General features: G+C 39.8%; 1 protein-coding gene across 2 annotated transcripts in view; it reads left to right on the forward strand.

Annotated features, from left to right (window-relative positions):
- CDK14 (cyclin dependent kinase 14) overlaps positions 1 to 15,693 on the forward strand; it is a 582,146-nt gene that overhangs the window by 337,741 nt on the left and 228,712 nt on the right. For both annotated transcript variants that reach the window (XM_089917034.1, XM_022585327.3), the window contains exon 9: positions 13,746 to 13,866. In XM_089917034.1, the coding sequence (XP_089773160.1) occupies positions 13,746 to 13,866 (121 nt within the window). The remainder of the gene's footprint in view (positions 1 to 13,745; positions 13,867 to 15,693) is intronic.

Raw genomic sequence — 15,693 nt, forward strand, 5'->3', positions numbered from 1 at the left:
TCGTCCCTCTCTCTGCCTAGGACTGGCTTTCCTCTCCCCGAAGTGAGTGTACCCCAGTGATGCTACCTGGAATTCAGGCCCTAAGGCTTCAGAAAGAGGAATTTCCCTCCTTGTGAGAATCTAAGTCTCCTGAGAGGTCTAATTTCAGATCTTGGGGTCCCCCTTGCATCCCCTAGCCACAGGACTGGGTGCTCTGACCTGCAGCCCCAATAAACAATCATAGCACTTAATATTTACACCAAAACACAACCAACAGTCCAATATCAGTAATCTCGGTAGGATTTAGACTTAAATGTTATTAAGTTGGGCTTAATTGGTCCTGTGCTTTGTAGGGTGAAGAATAGCTCTCACCACCTACCCTTTCTTCAGTCCTTTGGGTTCCTGAAAACCTCTGATCAGGAACTGGGAGAGGCATTGGTACATTGTCTTTGTGTTCCTTGAGGCAGCAAACGTCTCCCTCAAATAAACTGCAGAGCCGCAGAAACCTATTAGCTCTGCCAAAACAGGCACCCAGTTTACATTAAACCTTTTGGTCTGCTTGAAGCATCCAGATGCAAGTTAATTTCACAGCCTGCTCCAGAACAGTGGGTAGGGGCTTGCTTTACATTTATATAACAGAAATTGCCATTAAGTTGCTTTTCTTAGAATAAAGGAACAGTCAGCAGCTAAGGTAAATTCAGGTCTCTTCCTATCAGTAAAACTAAACAGCTGGAAGCTTTGAAATGAGTGTATTTGTACTTCTGCTCATCAAGGTTTTTTATAAGAAACTCTCAGGTCTGGGCACACCTCTTTCTATGCTTAAGTTAACTCTTTGAGAGGCAGCTAAGGTGCCATGCAGAATAAGAGACACCTGCTATTGTTGCAGTTGGGATCTAAGCTGGTTTCAATAAGCACGTCAGTTCATAGGCAGGGATTCCAGTAAGTAGAGGCAAATTGATCTCCTGTCTGAATGTGCTTTAGACAGTCTTGTCTAAGTCCTACGTTTTACAAAAGACTGTTATATTGGGATGCAGAAGGGGTGGGACGTGATGGTAAGAAATGGGACAATCATAAGAAATGATCATTGCTCATAGGGAGCTTATAATATAGATGGAGAGGTAAACAGATGAATAAAACAGTTTTATGTACTTACTGCCAAATGAGTTGAATAGAGAATGAGATGTGATATAAAAATTTGGAGGAGAGATTGATTAATTCTTGAGGTTTCATTCATCTAAATTTTTTTTAAAGATTTATTTATTTATTTTTGGCTGCGTTGGGTCTTAGTGGCAGCATGCGGGAATCTTTGTTGAGGCACACGGGATCTTTTAGTTGTGGTGCACAGACTCTTCCTTGTGGTGCGTGGGCTTCTCTCTAGTTGTGGTGTGTGGGTTTTCTCTTCTCTGGTTGTGGTGTGCAGGCTCCAGGGGGCATGGGCTCTGTAGTTTGCAGCACGCGGGCTCTAATTGAGACGCATAAGCTCAGTGGTTGTGGCACACAGGCTTAGTTGCCCTGCGGCATGTGGGATCTTAATTCCCTGACCAGGGATTGAACCAGTGTTTCCTGCATTGTAAGGCGGATTCTTTACCACTGGACCACCAGGGAAATCCCCATCTAAATTTTAAATATCACATTAGATAAAGTTTGAGACATCATGGAGTTTGTTAGGAAAATAAGTTCATCACTTATATTAAGAACCAGTAGCTTGTATATTAATAGCCTTATGGTATGATATTATATTTTTATTTAACATATTTATGAACATCATAAAGAGATTAAAGCACTATATATATATTGGGTTTACTTCTTACCAAAAAAAAAAAAAAAAAAGAATCGGGACTTCCCTTGGCGGTACAGTGGTTAAGACTCCACACTTCCACTGCAGGGGGCACGGGTTTGATCCCTGGTTGGAGAACTATGATCCCGCATGCTGTGGAAAAAAAAAAAAAAAAAAAATCATGAGCTTTTAGGTAATTTAATCTTGCTTGCATTAGGTTTTTAAAATTTTTAAACCCAGGAACAGATTTTTCTGTTGAAATCTGACACAAAGTCCCAAGCTATAACACAGGTAAAAGTAGAGGTGCTCTGGATGAGGTGGGTTTGGTTATTCACCCTGTTGGCCAGGATGACAAACACGTACCATCTGCTATGGGAACACTGTCTCAGGGGTTCATGATAGGTGCTGTTCTCTTTCTCTATGTCAGTCCAACAATAGACTCACTGTGGGCTGACGCCCTGCCAGGAGCTGGAGCTACCAAGGTGAATGATGCATGGTCCTCTTTCAGGGAAACTACAGTCTTATGTGGGGCGGGGGGTCTGGGGGGCTGATATGTAAATGAATGACTTGGGATGTCCATGCACGCTCAGGGCTGCTGTCATTCAGAGAACAGAGGAAGGCTCACTGCCTGGACCAGGGAGGGAGGGCAAGTCAGGGAAGCTTCTGGAGGACTTGGCCACAGTATAGTTATGAAGGACATGTAGGAATCCATCAGCTGAGTAAGGCATTCCAAGGAATGAGACCATGTTGTGCAAAGAAACTGACATGAAATCAGATAATTACAGGTAATTTGATAGGCAGGTAACAGTTGCCTATGTTCTGTTCTATAACAGAGCATAGAAAGGAAGGGGAAGAAAAAAGGCTGGGGTAATAATAGCAGGGGAAGTTATTTCTCAGAGTTTGGACTTTCAGAATACAGCCCAGAGGATCCATTAAGCTCTATAGCAGAGGAGTGACCTGATCAGGTGGTGTTTTAGTTAATGATAATAGCCAATATGTACTGTGTTATTATAGGCCAAGTGCACTATTCATCACTTTCCATGCATTTCTCATTTAATCACACAATTGCCCTAGGAGTCAGGTGTGGTCATTGTATCAGGGATCCTAGAAGAAAACAAAGAGCAACTCAAACAGGGTGATTGAGGAGAGTTGGTTGAAGGGACTATTTATGAAACTGTGGGCAGGTTTAAAGATGTAAAACCCCTCCAGGCTAGCAGTAGTGGGGAGCCTTTACCATTCTGCTCTGCAGGATTATGAGAGAAATAGATTCTGGAACCCACTGAGCAAGAGTGGCAGCCTTCTGGGACTTCCCTGGCAGTCCAATGGCTAAGACTCGGCGCTCCCACTGCAGGGGCGTGGGTTCCATCCCTGGTCAGGGAACTAAGATCCCACCCACTTGCTGCACAGCGTGGCCAAAAAAAAAAAAAGAGTGGTAGCCTTCCAAGGGAGTACTTAGCCACAGCCATTTTCCTGTCCAGCTGGGAAGGAGCCAAGGGTAAAAATGTACACCAACCTCACTTTTTTCCTTCCCTCTGATTTTTGGTCCTTGTGCCTCCCACTGGCCAAACTGCACTTGAGGCCAGGGGACCAACAACTCTGTAATTACAAGCTCATTAAGGTCAGCAGAGAACAGGAAGGAGGAAGAGTCAAGGCTGCATCAGGAGGGCTTCCCTGGTGGCGCATTGGTTGAGAGTCCACCTGCCGATGCAGGGGACACGGGTTCGTGCCCCAGTCCGGGAAGATCCCACATGCCGCGGAGCGGCTGGGCCCGTGAGCCATGGCTGCTGAGCCTGCGCGTCCGGAGCCTGTGCTCCACAACGGGAGAGGCTACAACGAGAGGCCCGCGTACTGCAAAAAAAAAAAAGAATGCATCAGGAGGGGCAAATAGAGGATATCCAGCAAAGTTACCACATGCATTTCACACATGAAGCAACTAAAAGTCAGCTAGGTTAATCACTTGCCCCAAATCACACAGCTTGTAAGTGGTGGTTCCACATGAGCACACAGAGGAAGCTCTTACACACTACAGGGAACTGTCTCTTCCTCAGACTATGGAGAAGGAATAGGAAGGGCAAACGTGGCAGCTGGGAAACCAGTGAGGAGCTCTTTCTAAGATTCAAGACCCAGAAGAATAAGTATGAAGGCCTAAAATGACAGTGCAGTGAGGGAATGGAAGGAAACAGTAGGAAGGAACAGAACAGAAGGAAGGGAATGGATTTGAAACAGTAGAGGCAGAATGGATACAACTGTGGACCTCAACTTCCTTATAAAAAATGATAATATTGAAGACAGACTGTCTTAGATTCTTTCCAGCACAAAAGCTATATGACTCATCTCTGCAGTGATTGTGATATATGTTTGTTTCATGGAATTAATGTATCTTTGAAAATATTCCCCAAATGCTCAATATACCTCCTTTTGGAGATTTAAAGTTTATTTATATGTTAGTAATGCCCAACTCCAGTATCAGGACAACCAAGATTGTCACCAGATGTCATAAAACATGTTTTAAAATCATCCAAATAAAGTTTAAAAATCATCAAAATAATGTTCATGTCTTTTAGTAGACATTTTCTTCTCATTATGATGTCTGAAATCCTGTACTGAGTACAGTGTTGAGACCCCAAACTATAACTTGACCCCTGTTCAAATAGTATGAAAAGAGAAAAGGAAAAAAAGTAAAAGCATGGGAGAAAATAATTCACAAAAATTGGGCAACAACCATAAAATTTTTAAAATATCATAATGACTTAGCATGACCTAAACCTTTTTTTTCCCTTGAATTGGCTCAATGATTCCCTCATTAATTTGAACTGATTTAGTTGGACATTTACCCTTACAAAAACATAAAAACCTCTTAGTTCAAGTTTGAGCATAGTTGCCTATTTTCATCTCATGGAATATTTTAAAAATTCACTTCAGTAAGGACACCTTAGAAGAGCATATCCTTCAGATTAGCTTTAACCACACCCAAGTTTGGGGTTTCTGGAAAAAAACAATGAGCCTTTGGGGTCCTGTAAGATAAAGAGCATCCCCCCCAAAAACAATCGAATTCCTAGCGGTTACTCTCCAAGTTACCGCAGCCTTCTGGCTAACTGCTCCGTTTCTGGGGCTACTGCTTTCTGCCAACTTCCACTTTAAAACAGACAAACAAAGCAGCTGATAAGAACTGTTCTTACTTAAGCAACCAAACCCTAATTTGAAGGTTCCTGAGCATTTCTCTTATCAAACTTCTCTTTTCCTTGAGGGCTTTTTGTCTGATTGTTCTATGAGACCCTCTAGACAACGTCAGTCATTTTCACTTGAGTTTACTTATTCTTTTGGAACCTCCTTTCAGTAAAACCAGCTGTGTTTTCTCCCCACTTCTCTTTCCTCTGTCCCCTGTCCTCACCCCATCCCTCTCCCTCTCTCACAAGACTGACCTGTCACCGCTCTGGGGTTTGGACCCACTCAGTCTATGCCACTGCCCATCTGGAGCCCAGGAGCATGTTTGTTCCCAGATGCCCAGTCTTTCTGGGGAGGCGGTGACACTGGCTGCATTCACAGCCGGGCATAGCCACTTATTACTGTCGACCAAAGGGTAAATTGGTTTCCTGTCTGTATAATTGGGATACTAATAATTATATTACCTTCTAGGTTATTGCAATGATTAAATGACATCACACCTTAAAACCCTCAGAATACCCAACAGATTGTAACTGCTCAAGAATTTCTCATCAAGTTTGCCTCTATTATAATCACTAGCATATTATCTACAGATTCTCATATTTTTATATTACCTATGGTAAGACTAGGTAAGGGTATTGTGTCCCCCCTCCTTTTTACAAAATTTTAGGTGGTTTAGGAAGGAAATGGGAATGATTTTCTCATAAAGTCTCCAAGAGGAACACTCACTCTGATTTATTATTTTTCTTCAAAGCTAAAAAAATTAATGAGCATAGGTTGTTATTTCGAATGTTATGTATGTATGATAATTTCATCTTTATACATTGGCTTCTTTCATATTAAGCACAAAGCATACCTCTGGCATAAAATTGTAATTATTCTTAGTTTATTTGACCTAATTATAGTTACAGTTGTTCAATAAATAATCTCTCTTTAACATATACAAATGCATGCTCATAATATTTTTGGTATATAAATACATATTTATAAGCAAATGGCCTAAAAGTTCTGAGTATTATGTCTTGATTTAAAACTTAGATTCTTATGATGAATTTAGTATGTTTTACCTTTAATTTTTCAAAACTGGAAACAAATCATCATGGATATGGAAATTCATCAAAATTGCCAATTTAGTCAGGTTATGAAATTCATTTTCTATATTGTGTTGTCATCTAGCATTGGAATAATAACTATGAGTTTCATTAACTGAGAAGCAGAAACTAGAAAATTAAATGTAAACCAGTGAACTGTGAAAATGATGATATACGCTCTTGAAAATGATTTTGCATTTTTCTGCTAATGCAGATGCGATGTGATGGGATCAGTGAGGTGGAATTACTTACTTAAAAGGGCTTTTTAAGAACTTGAGCATATATGACCTTCATACATTTAATGAACAAGGTTCTTAGTAATATTTTCTTAGGATCACTGAGTTTTAGTACCCAGATGGACTTTAAAGTTTCCTTAGTCTGCCCATGGGTCAACAAACTTTTTCTTAAAGGTCAGATACTAAATTTTGTAGCTTTACATGTTGTACTTACTCAACTCTGCTGCTGAGCACAAGAGCAGCCATAGACAATACGTGAAAGAACAGACGTAGCTGTGTTCCAGCAAAATTTATTTACAAAGACAGGTAGCCAGCTCATAGGCCGTAGTTTGATGACTCTGATCTCAGCCCCCTTATTGTACACATAAGCAAGAGAGCTTAAGTGACTTAATCAAGGAGACACAACTAACTCGTTAGTGTCAGAACGACTGTCAGGCATTTCGTTTTTTTCTTATCACATGTCTTCTGATATGCAGACTACTGCTGTGGTAGCAAAAGCATGTTTCTTATATGGTAGGCAGCCAAAGAACTCTGACTAATTGGTCTTACCACCACTCCTATTAATTTCATGTAAAGCAGTATTTCCCAGAGGAATATATTGTTTTTATCTTCTATGCAAAATAGAAAATAAAGTCTTTCTATATAAAAAATTTAATTCTTTGAAAATTTCCTTTCTTGTTTAGAATGTCTTTATTAAAATATTATGATCATTTCTGTTATTTCAAATGAAAGATATAAAAGAAGTGCCCTTGAGGATAGACAGAAGTTAGGCATAATTTATTAACTTAAAAAATTCAGGGCTTCCCTGGTGGCGCAGTGGTTGAGAGTCCACCTGCTGATGCAGGGGACACGGGTTCGTGCCCCGGTCCGGGAAGATCCCACATGCCACGGAGCGGCTGGGCCCGTGAGCCATGGCCGCTGAGCCTGCGCGTCCGGAGCCTGTGCTCCGCAACGGGAGAGGCCACAGCAGGGAGAGGCCCGCGTACCGCAAAAAAAAAAAAAAAAGAAAAAGAAAATAAAATATATATATATATACACATATAATCAGAACAAAATAAAATATTGCCTTAACATGTTTTAATGTCTTCTGGACTTAATTTCATTTTAATTAGAGTTTGTTTTCAGAGGTTACTCTTATTCAGTTGAAAGATTCTGACAAATGCCAGTCATAACATTTTAAAGGGATTTTTGTATCCTGTAAAGAGTAGCTTCTGTTAAAGTAGAAATCTGGACAGAAAAAAAAAAAACAAAGATGTTTCATTTAAAGGAAAGAAAAGGAGATTATAATTGTTATCTCAAAACTTTTTTTCCACTTTAAGAAACACCATGTGATATTAAGTGTATAAAAAACATAGGCCTGTCCCTAAAATGCTCACATTTCCTGCTTTCTGTTATGGCAAATATGGGGCAAGAGGTTTGGAGGATGCTTATAGGGGAAGATTGGGCATTCAAGTCTTTTATTATTCACACTGAAGAGTGTTCCAGTTAAACTTTAATTTTCAGTAAAATTAATCTCAATAAATGCAGGTCATTTATTGTCTAGGATGTATTTCGAAGTTGATAACTATTTGCCATGGACAGACCTGAGGCTAGTGTAATACTCTAGCAAGAGATGATGAGGAGGACCTAAGGAGAAGGAAGAAAAGAGAGCAATTATAAAGTAAAATCCATTGAATTTTTAAATTTTTTAAGTGGAAGTGAAACTGTGCAACTCAGATTGGGACTTGAACCCACGCTCTTTCAACTGAGATCACACACCTGGTCTCAGGACTTAATGAAGTTCAGGTTCTTGATCTCTCATCGCAGAGAGAAGTCAGTGAGAGACAAAGTTGATAGGTAGGAAGTAGATTTATTTAGAGAGAAACACACCTCACAGACAGAGTATGGTCCATCTCAGAAGGGGAGAGCGGCCCAGGGTATGGGGTTGTCAGTTTTTATTGGGGTGGGTAATTTCATAGGCTAATGAGTGGGGAGAGTATTCCAGCTATTTTGGGGAAGTGGTGGGAATTTCCAGGAACTGGGCCACTACCCACTCTCTGACTTTTAGAGTCAGCCTTGGAACTGTCATGGCACCTGTGGGTGTGTCATTTAGCTTGCTGATGTGTTACAGTCAGCGTATACTGAGGCTCAAGGTCTAGTGGAAGTCCGCCATCTTGGACCTACTTGGTTCTAATCAGTTTATGTCGTGTCCTCGGGCTATGTCATTCTTTTAAAGGTTGTGCCCTGCCCCCTTCCCTCCTGTTTCAAAAGTAGCCTATTAGGAAACAAGACTTCCGGCTTCCGTGAATGGATGGATGGTGATGTTTAGTGGTGAGTTATAGAACACTGGAGGGGGTAGTAATGGTTGGAAAATTGGGGACAATAAAAATCTTAAAGATATATATGGAGGATCTAAGTTGACATTTTTTATTTAGAAATCTAAAGTTTTAGGGGAAGATTGATAGTAGAGATACATATTTGGGATCTTCAGCAGACAGATAGTAACTGAACACATGGGAGTAAATCAGATCCTCCAGGAAAACTTGTCAAGTGCAGAGGCAAAAGGTTAAAGCCAAAACTCTGGACAACACCAGAAGAAAATGCTTTTTTGTTTTGTTTTGATTGATGGTTGTTTATTGATATACTGTAAGAGCAGCAATAATGGATTTTTAAAAATAGGTTTAGCACATCATCAGATACTTAATGTAAACCCTCTAGGAGGGAGAGGACACCATTAAAAATGTCTGTTTAAAATAAATTCCAGGCCAGTTCTCAGGACTGCGGAATGGGAAAGAAATACAAAAGCCTTCCTCTGCCCTTACTCCGTGGATTAGCTAACAGAATAGAGAAGTCTTCCCCTTTTCAGCCTGACAGCCTAATGGTAAACTGTTACCCAAGTATGTCATGTCTGTGTGGAATCAAGCTGTGAAGAAAGGAGCCCCTTTCCAAGAAATACTGATTTTGCGATTAAGAGCAAGACACTCTTTTTCTGATCATTCAGTGTGGGGAATGAGGTAAGGTGAGAGAGACGTGTGGGAGTTGCTCTAATATAAAATACAAAACCACTGACAAGCACAGAACAGTGGCACATCCTCTGGAAAGACTGAAGTGGTGAGGGATATTCCTTTATATTGTATTTTAGCTGGCTTTTGCAAGTCCATCTACCTTTTGCCATTATTCCACTTAATTCAAAAGAAACAAGTCAGTGTTGCCAGTTCTTCCTCAATTCCTTAGTCAAAGCAAAGACATGGGAATTAGTATTCTTGGACCCCAATGCTAGTTTTAGCAATTTTCTCCATAGAGTCAGAGGGATAACTCAAGTCTCTAACCAATGTTACTACCTGCAAAAAGGATGTATTAGAATTTGAAAGAATAATTAGATGTGCATAGAATAGAAATCTAATGAACATGAGTGTACAGCTAAAAGAAATTTTACTGTTTGGGGAACGTATAACAGTTTACTAGTAAATTGCATTTGACCCTGGACTCACAGCATATTCCCTGTATTAACGATGCAATTGGCCATAGAGACTTGTGGTTGGGGTCCAGTGGTTAGTGGTTGTAACTTGTGGTTAGTGCCTGTAGGACATCCTCATCCCTATGTCTAGTGAGGAATTGGGTAGACACAGATCTGAAGCCCACAGACAAGTATGAGCTGGAGATAAAATCTTAAGAGAATTCACCTAGGGATGACAGTTAAAACATAGCATTAGCCACAGTTACCCACAGAGTGTATACATTTAGAAAGCACTGGTTTAAATATATAACTCTAGACAAGTCCAGCAGTTATGGGGCAGATAGAGGAAGATTCCAGAAGCAGACCAAGTCACTCCTATTATCTCTTCCATAACTGAGAAGTCAAGGGAGTAAATTTAAAAGAATGGGAGTGGTCAGCTGTATCCATTGCAGCTGAGAGAACTTTTAAGATAAAGTCTGAAGAATCTCCATTGTTTGGCACCGAAGGGCTGGGCTTCTGGAGGCAAATGTTGGAAGAACTGTCACATGATTTACTTTGTGTCCCTGCCAGAGGGTAGAACCAGGCTCAGGGTGGCAGCAGAAGTTAGACCATCTTACAGAGATATGAAAAGGAATTCTTTCCTTGGGTAAGAGCTTACCTGTAAAGCTTCTTAACTCTTCTGGAAATCTAAGATTCTACTATGCTAGCTAGAATCAAGGTTGTCCAACTTTGAATAATTGGCAAGAGGGCTTGAATGATAGGATTTTTTGCTCCACTCTTAGGGTCTTTCCTTAGTTAGAAGTGGTAACATCTTCAAGTTGGATACTCTGAATCATTAGGCAAGCCATTTTAGGTGCCCTAAGGAACATGCACCCTTTCATATGTACACACTCAGCCAAAGCAGCAGTGTATAAATAACCTATACTCATCTAGTTAGCATTTCACGTTGCTTTTTGACTCTTAATTCAAACTGAACATTAATATAAGAAGTTTTGATAATAACCCATGAACTTCATCCTTTTTAGAAGGTATTGTAGCTTTCTTCCTGTAGTGTAACCATAGCAACTGACAAGGAACAGAGAAAGAAAGCTTTCACACATGCTGTGCTAATTAATCCTGTCCTACAGTTTTCCTTCAGCCGGAGGATGCAGTTTAATAAATTTTGCATAGTGAGCGTGTTTTGATGCATGAACTGTATAAATACATAGCAATATCTTTACTAAATATATTTATTTAAAAATGCAGTTGTATATTTCTACTTCAAGGTGTACTTTTTTTTTCTTTTGAGTCATTGTTTTAATAATGTGCTCCCTCCCTGAAAAGTTTTGGCATTTATTTATCTTTTTAACTGAACAGAAATATTTTTAGGGTAAAAACCTTTTGTTTAACAATATACAGGACACTCTCTACAAGATTATGTTTTAATTGACTCTATTAAAGTGAGATGTGAGAGTTTTTCTCAAGTGATACAGAAGAATGTATCTTAAAAATATAATAACATGCTTCAATATGACACATTTACATGCAAACCACTTTAAGAAACTGTCTTAACACATTGAAGAGTTAGATATTGAAAACTCATTTTCATTGTTGATTTGGGAAGCTGTGTGACCCATGTGAGTGGAGTTTGGGCAGTCCTTGACTGAAACATGAGATGGAGAAAAATAATGTAGATGAAGAGCTTTTTCTGTTTATATTTTTCAGAAATATTTAATCAGTTTTACAAACTTACATTCAGAGTGGGCATAACTGACCTGAAGTCACATATCATTATTTAGATTTATACTATTTCTAGGTAATTTTGAGGTCTGGTTCTCCCTTTAAAACTGGGGGTATCTGGGCTTCCCTGGTGGCGCAGTGGTTGAGAGTCCGCCTGCCGATGCAGGGGACACGGGTTCGTGCCCCGGTCTGGGAAGATGCCACGTGCCACGGAGTGGCTGGGCCCGTGAGCCATGGCCGCTGAGCCTGCGCGTCCGGAGCCTGTGCTCCGCAGCGGGAGAGGCCACAGCAGTGAGAGGTCCGCGTACCGCAAAAAAAATATATATATACTGGGGGTATCACAATTTTCTGTAACCAGTCTGGTCTTCTGAGCTGTCAAAGAAAATCTCATATTCTTAAATTCTCCTATCCCTCTGGCCTAGCTTTCTGTCAACAGGGACTTGGCAAAACCAAGGGAATCTAGCCTGAATGTTTTTGGCATCCCATTTGCCTTGACAACAGCATATGGAACGAGTCAGAACCTACTTCAGGACTTGTGCTTATTAGCTCTTTAGTCTGTATAGAAACATGCTCATTTGAGGAACTAAACTTTTTGATGAGATTACTAAACTCTGGAAACACTTTACCACCCTGACTGTTTTATCTGTTGTTCAGTTTTGCCTGCTTTGAGGTAGGATAAAACCTTGCAGAGAAAAGGAGTAGAGGTTACTATGGAAATCTGTTATCAGAAATAGTTATTCTATTCATGTGCAGAAAAGTTAGAGACAGTACATGTGTAGGTATGTTTGTATAATCTGTATATTTTAATATGGAATACTTCTAAACAGTCAATTTATAATACGCCATTGTGTTGTTGTAAAAACTGCATGGTAGGAAAAATTGAGTTATTGTAACCATAGTTGAACTAATTAGAAATTCATCTTCTCACCAGATGCTCTATTAATTTTAACATTTACATATAATACAGTAAAGGGAATACCAAGTGTTTAATAAACTGAGAAAAGTTATGTTCCTAAGTACTACATAAAAATTTAAATAATCAAAACATTAAAATAAATATGTTATGGTAGGTTCACTGTAAAAATGTTTATTCGCTTTGAGCATCACAGTGATAAATAATACTTTACACTTGTCATTAATGAACATACTCAGATAGAAAGCTATCACAGATTTTTTCTCTTAAAAAAATAATATCTATAGATTTTGTGTGTTTTAAAGGAATTATGTATTAATTGTAGAAAACTTGGAAAAAACTCAGAAAAACTTATTAAATTAAAAAACCAGGGCTTCCCTGGTGGCGCAGTGGTTGAGAGTCCACCTGCCGATGCAGGGGACATGGGTTCGTGCCCCGGTCCGGGAAGATCCCACATGCCGCGGAGTGGCTGGGCCCGTGAGCCATGGCCGCTGAGCCTGCGCGTCCGGAGCCTGTGCTCCGCAACGGGAGAGGCCACAACAGTGAGAGGCCCGCGTACCGCAAAAAAAAAAAAAAAAACAGATAATCTTGTATTCCAGAACTAACCACTAAGGTTATTCAAATATATTTTCCACCAGTCTTTTTTCAGTGCATAAATATTTATGGTTGTGAGGTCAAACTGCATGTAATTTATCACTTAACATTTTATTGTGACCACTTTCCCAATTTTTAAACATTCTTAGAAAACAATTTAATTTATTATATGGTATCTCATCATTTCCACATACCAGATTTATTTAACTGTTCCTTTATAATTATTTTTTATGTGGTTTTCAAATGAACCTCCCGAATAAGCATTTCTTAGTGAGTGTGTGACAGAACCCTGAAACCAAAAGAAGTTTTGGAAAAACCCTTTGAGAAAAGAGTCATATTCTTATCTTTCAGATTCACCGTACACATTAGAAAAATTAAGGGCACTGAGAAGTCTCACAGTATGGAAACCTGTTTTACTTTTTAAACCATCTTTTCTCAAAGGTATTTGACCTTGGGACTTTTCCATATCACACTTATTTGTAACTCTCAGAACTAAAGTACCATGAGACATTCTTTGGAAAGTCCAGGAGATTTCCAAGCTTCTGCATAGTATCAAATAGTTTATGAATTGTTTGTTTACTCTCCTGGGATACTTTTTTTTAGATTCTTGGTGCTATATTAGGAAATACAAATGATTTATTGGTTATTAGCATGTATTTGAAACAGGTAGACCACAATAATGCTTTCCCCAACCTTTCTAGTAACCTTGACGTTGCATTCGTGATTCTGTATTATAATATCACCTTTGACCTTTTAAAACTGTGAACATTCAAATTTAAATTCCCTTGTTTTGTTAATGCCTATTAAACTTCTTTATGTTTCATGTAACCCACAGGTCTTGCAAGAGCAAAATCCGTCCCTAGCCACACATACTCCAATGAAGTGGTTACCTTGTGGTACAGACCTCCAGATGTCCTCCTGGGCTCGACAGAATATTCCACCTGCCTTGACATGTGGTGAGAAATGGAAGCTTTACTCTAGCTAATTTATCTATAGTGCTTGGTCTGGGTCAAGCCTAGACAAACATCCTAACAGTCTGAATGAAGATTAATGGTGCTGGAGTGTTGGCCTGTGTGTGGCAATACCACTGGAGTTTTTGAAAACATAATTGGGAATGTTCCCTAATCAGGGACTCCCTTACAGATGGTGTCTGCTAATGGTTCTTGATGGACAGGGGCAGAGACATTTTTCTAGCTGTCAGTTTGGTGATTTTTCTCCCTAAGGGTCTTAGTTTGTAGATTTATTTTATAACAAGGAAGTGTATATCTCCAAACAGCAGCATAGGTTGGAAGTTGTAGGAGCATGTTTAAATTCACAACAGAAATCAGATAAGTGGTGTGAAAATTTTGCTGTGACTGTAAGGTACTAAATTTGGTACAATATACCCCTGAAAACTGTTGGTACCAATTATCCAAAATGAAATTAAATGATTACTTTTTAAAAATATCAGAGTAAGTTTAATTTCAATAGAGTCACAGTTTTACACAGTGGTTTAGCAAAACTTAAAATTCTATTATAGGAGGCCCAAAGAGTGGCAAGGTTTAATGTGTAATTATTATTAATGATAAACTACGATGAGTTTCCAGTCTAGTGTGATCTAAATCAAATAAGGGAATAACCTTCTTTTTAGCAATCAGAAAGGCTTAATAGTGAATGTTGAAAAGGTCATTTATTAATAGAAAAATCCCTTTCCTAGACTCACAATTGTGTTCAGAGTAAAACAGTTCACATAGCACATGGCTATTTGATAGCATGAATCATCTTCCATGAATGATGATGCCCTACATACAGAATTCAGCTACATGTTCACATAATGTTTATGACCTCAATAAAGCTTCAGCATGTGTCATTTATCTTCTTGCCCTGTACTTACTTCACTGCTCTACCCTAAATAATCTTGACTTTTAGTAAATTAGGCTGTGATGAGGCTTGGCTTCTTCCCTGATATTTTTAATCCAAACTTCCTTCCTTCCTTCCTTCCTTCCTTCCTTCCTTCCTTCCTTCCTTCCTTCCTTCCTTCCTCCCTCCCTCCCTCCCTTCCTCCCTCCCTCCCTCCCTCCCTCCCTCCCTCCCTCTCTCCCTGTCTCCCTTCCTTCCTTTCTTTTTGTCTGCGTTGGGTCTTCGTTGCTGCATGCGGACTTTCTCTAGTTGCAGCGAGCGGGGGCTACTCTTCATTGTGGTGCACAGGCTTCTCATTACGGTGGCTTCTCTTGTAGAGCACAGGCTCTAGGCATGTAGGCTTCAGTAGCTGTGGCACGTGGGCTCAGTAGTTGTGACTCACGGGCTCTAGGGCACAGGCTCAGTAGTTGTGGTGCATGGGCTTAGTTGCTCCGTGGCATGTGGGATCTTCTCAGACCAGGGCTTGAACCCATTTTGCCTGCATTGGCAGGCAGAATCTTAACCACTGTGCCACCAGGGAAGCCCTGATCCGAACGTTTTATGGAGAGAAAATAATCAAGTTCCTTGTGATGTAGGGTACAGTGTAGATTTACTTAATTTAGATTCCAACAACCCCTTAGGAATGGGATTTGGGCATCTGTAAAGCCACCGAAAATATATGCAACATTTTGTGTACACGTGGATATATTTATTTTTCTGTGCTGTAGATCTGTATGAGTTATAGAGTGTTTTTCTCTACGTTTTGAGAATGGAAATTCTAGATTGTTTTTCAGTGAGGTCAGTTAAGGACTCTGCTAATAGAACATAGTTTGGAAATATTTGTGGCTTGGAGCCAGTTTTGTCTTAGTTGCTTGGCAGTGCAGTTAAGACTCTACCCTCAGAAT

The sequence above is a fragment of the Delphinapterus leucas genome, chromosome 9 (genome assembly GCF_059928025.1).
Source record: "Delphinapterus leucas isolate spDelLeu-1000000601 "Yukka" chromosome 9, BTC_Dleu_Yukka2, whole genome shotgun sequence".
NCBI lineage: Eukaryota > Metazoa > Chordata > Mammalia > Artiodactyla > Monodontidae > Delphinapterus > Delphinapterus leucas.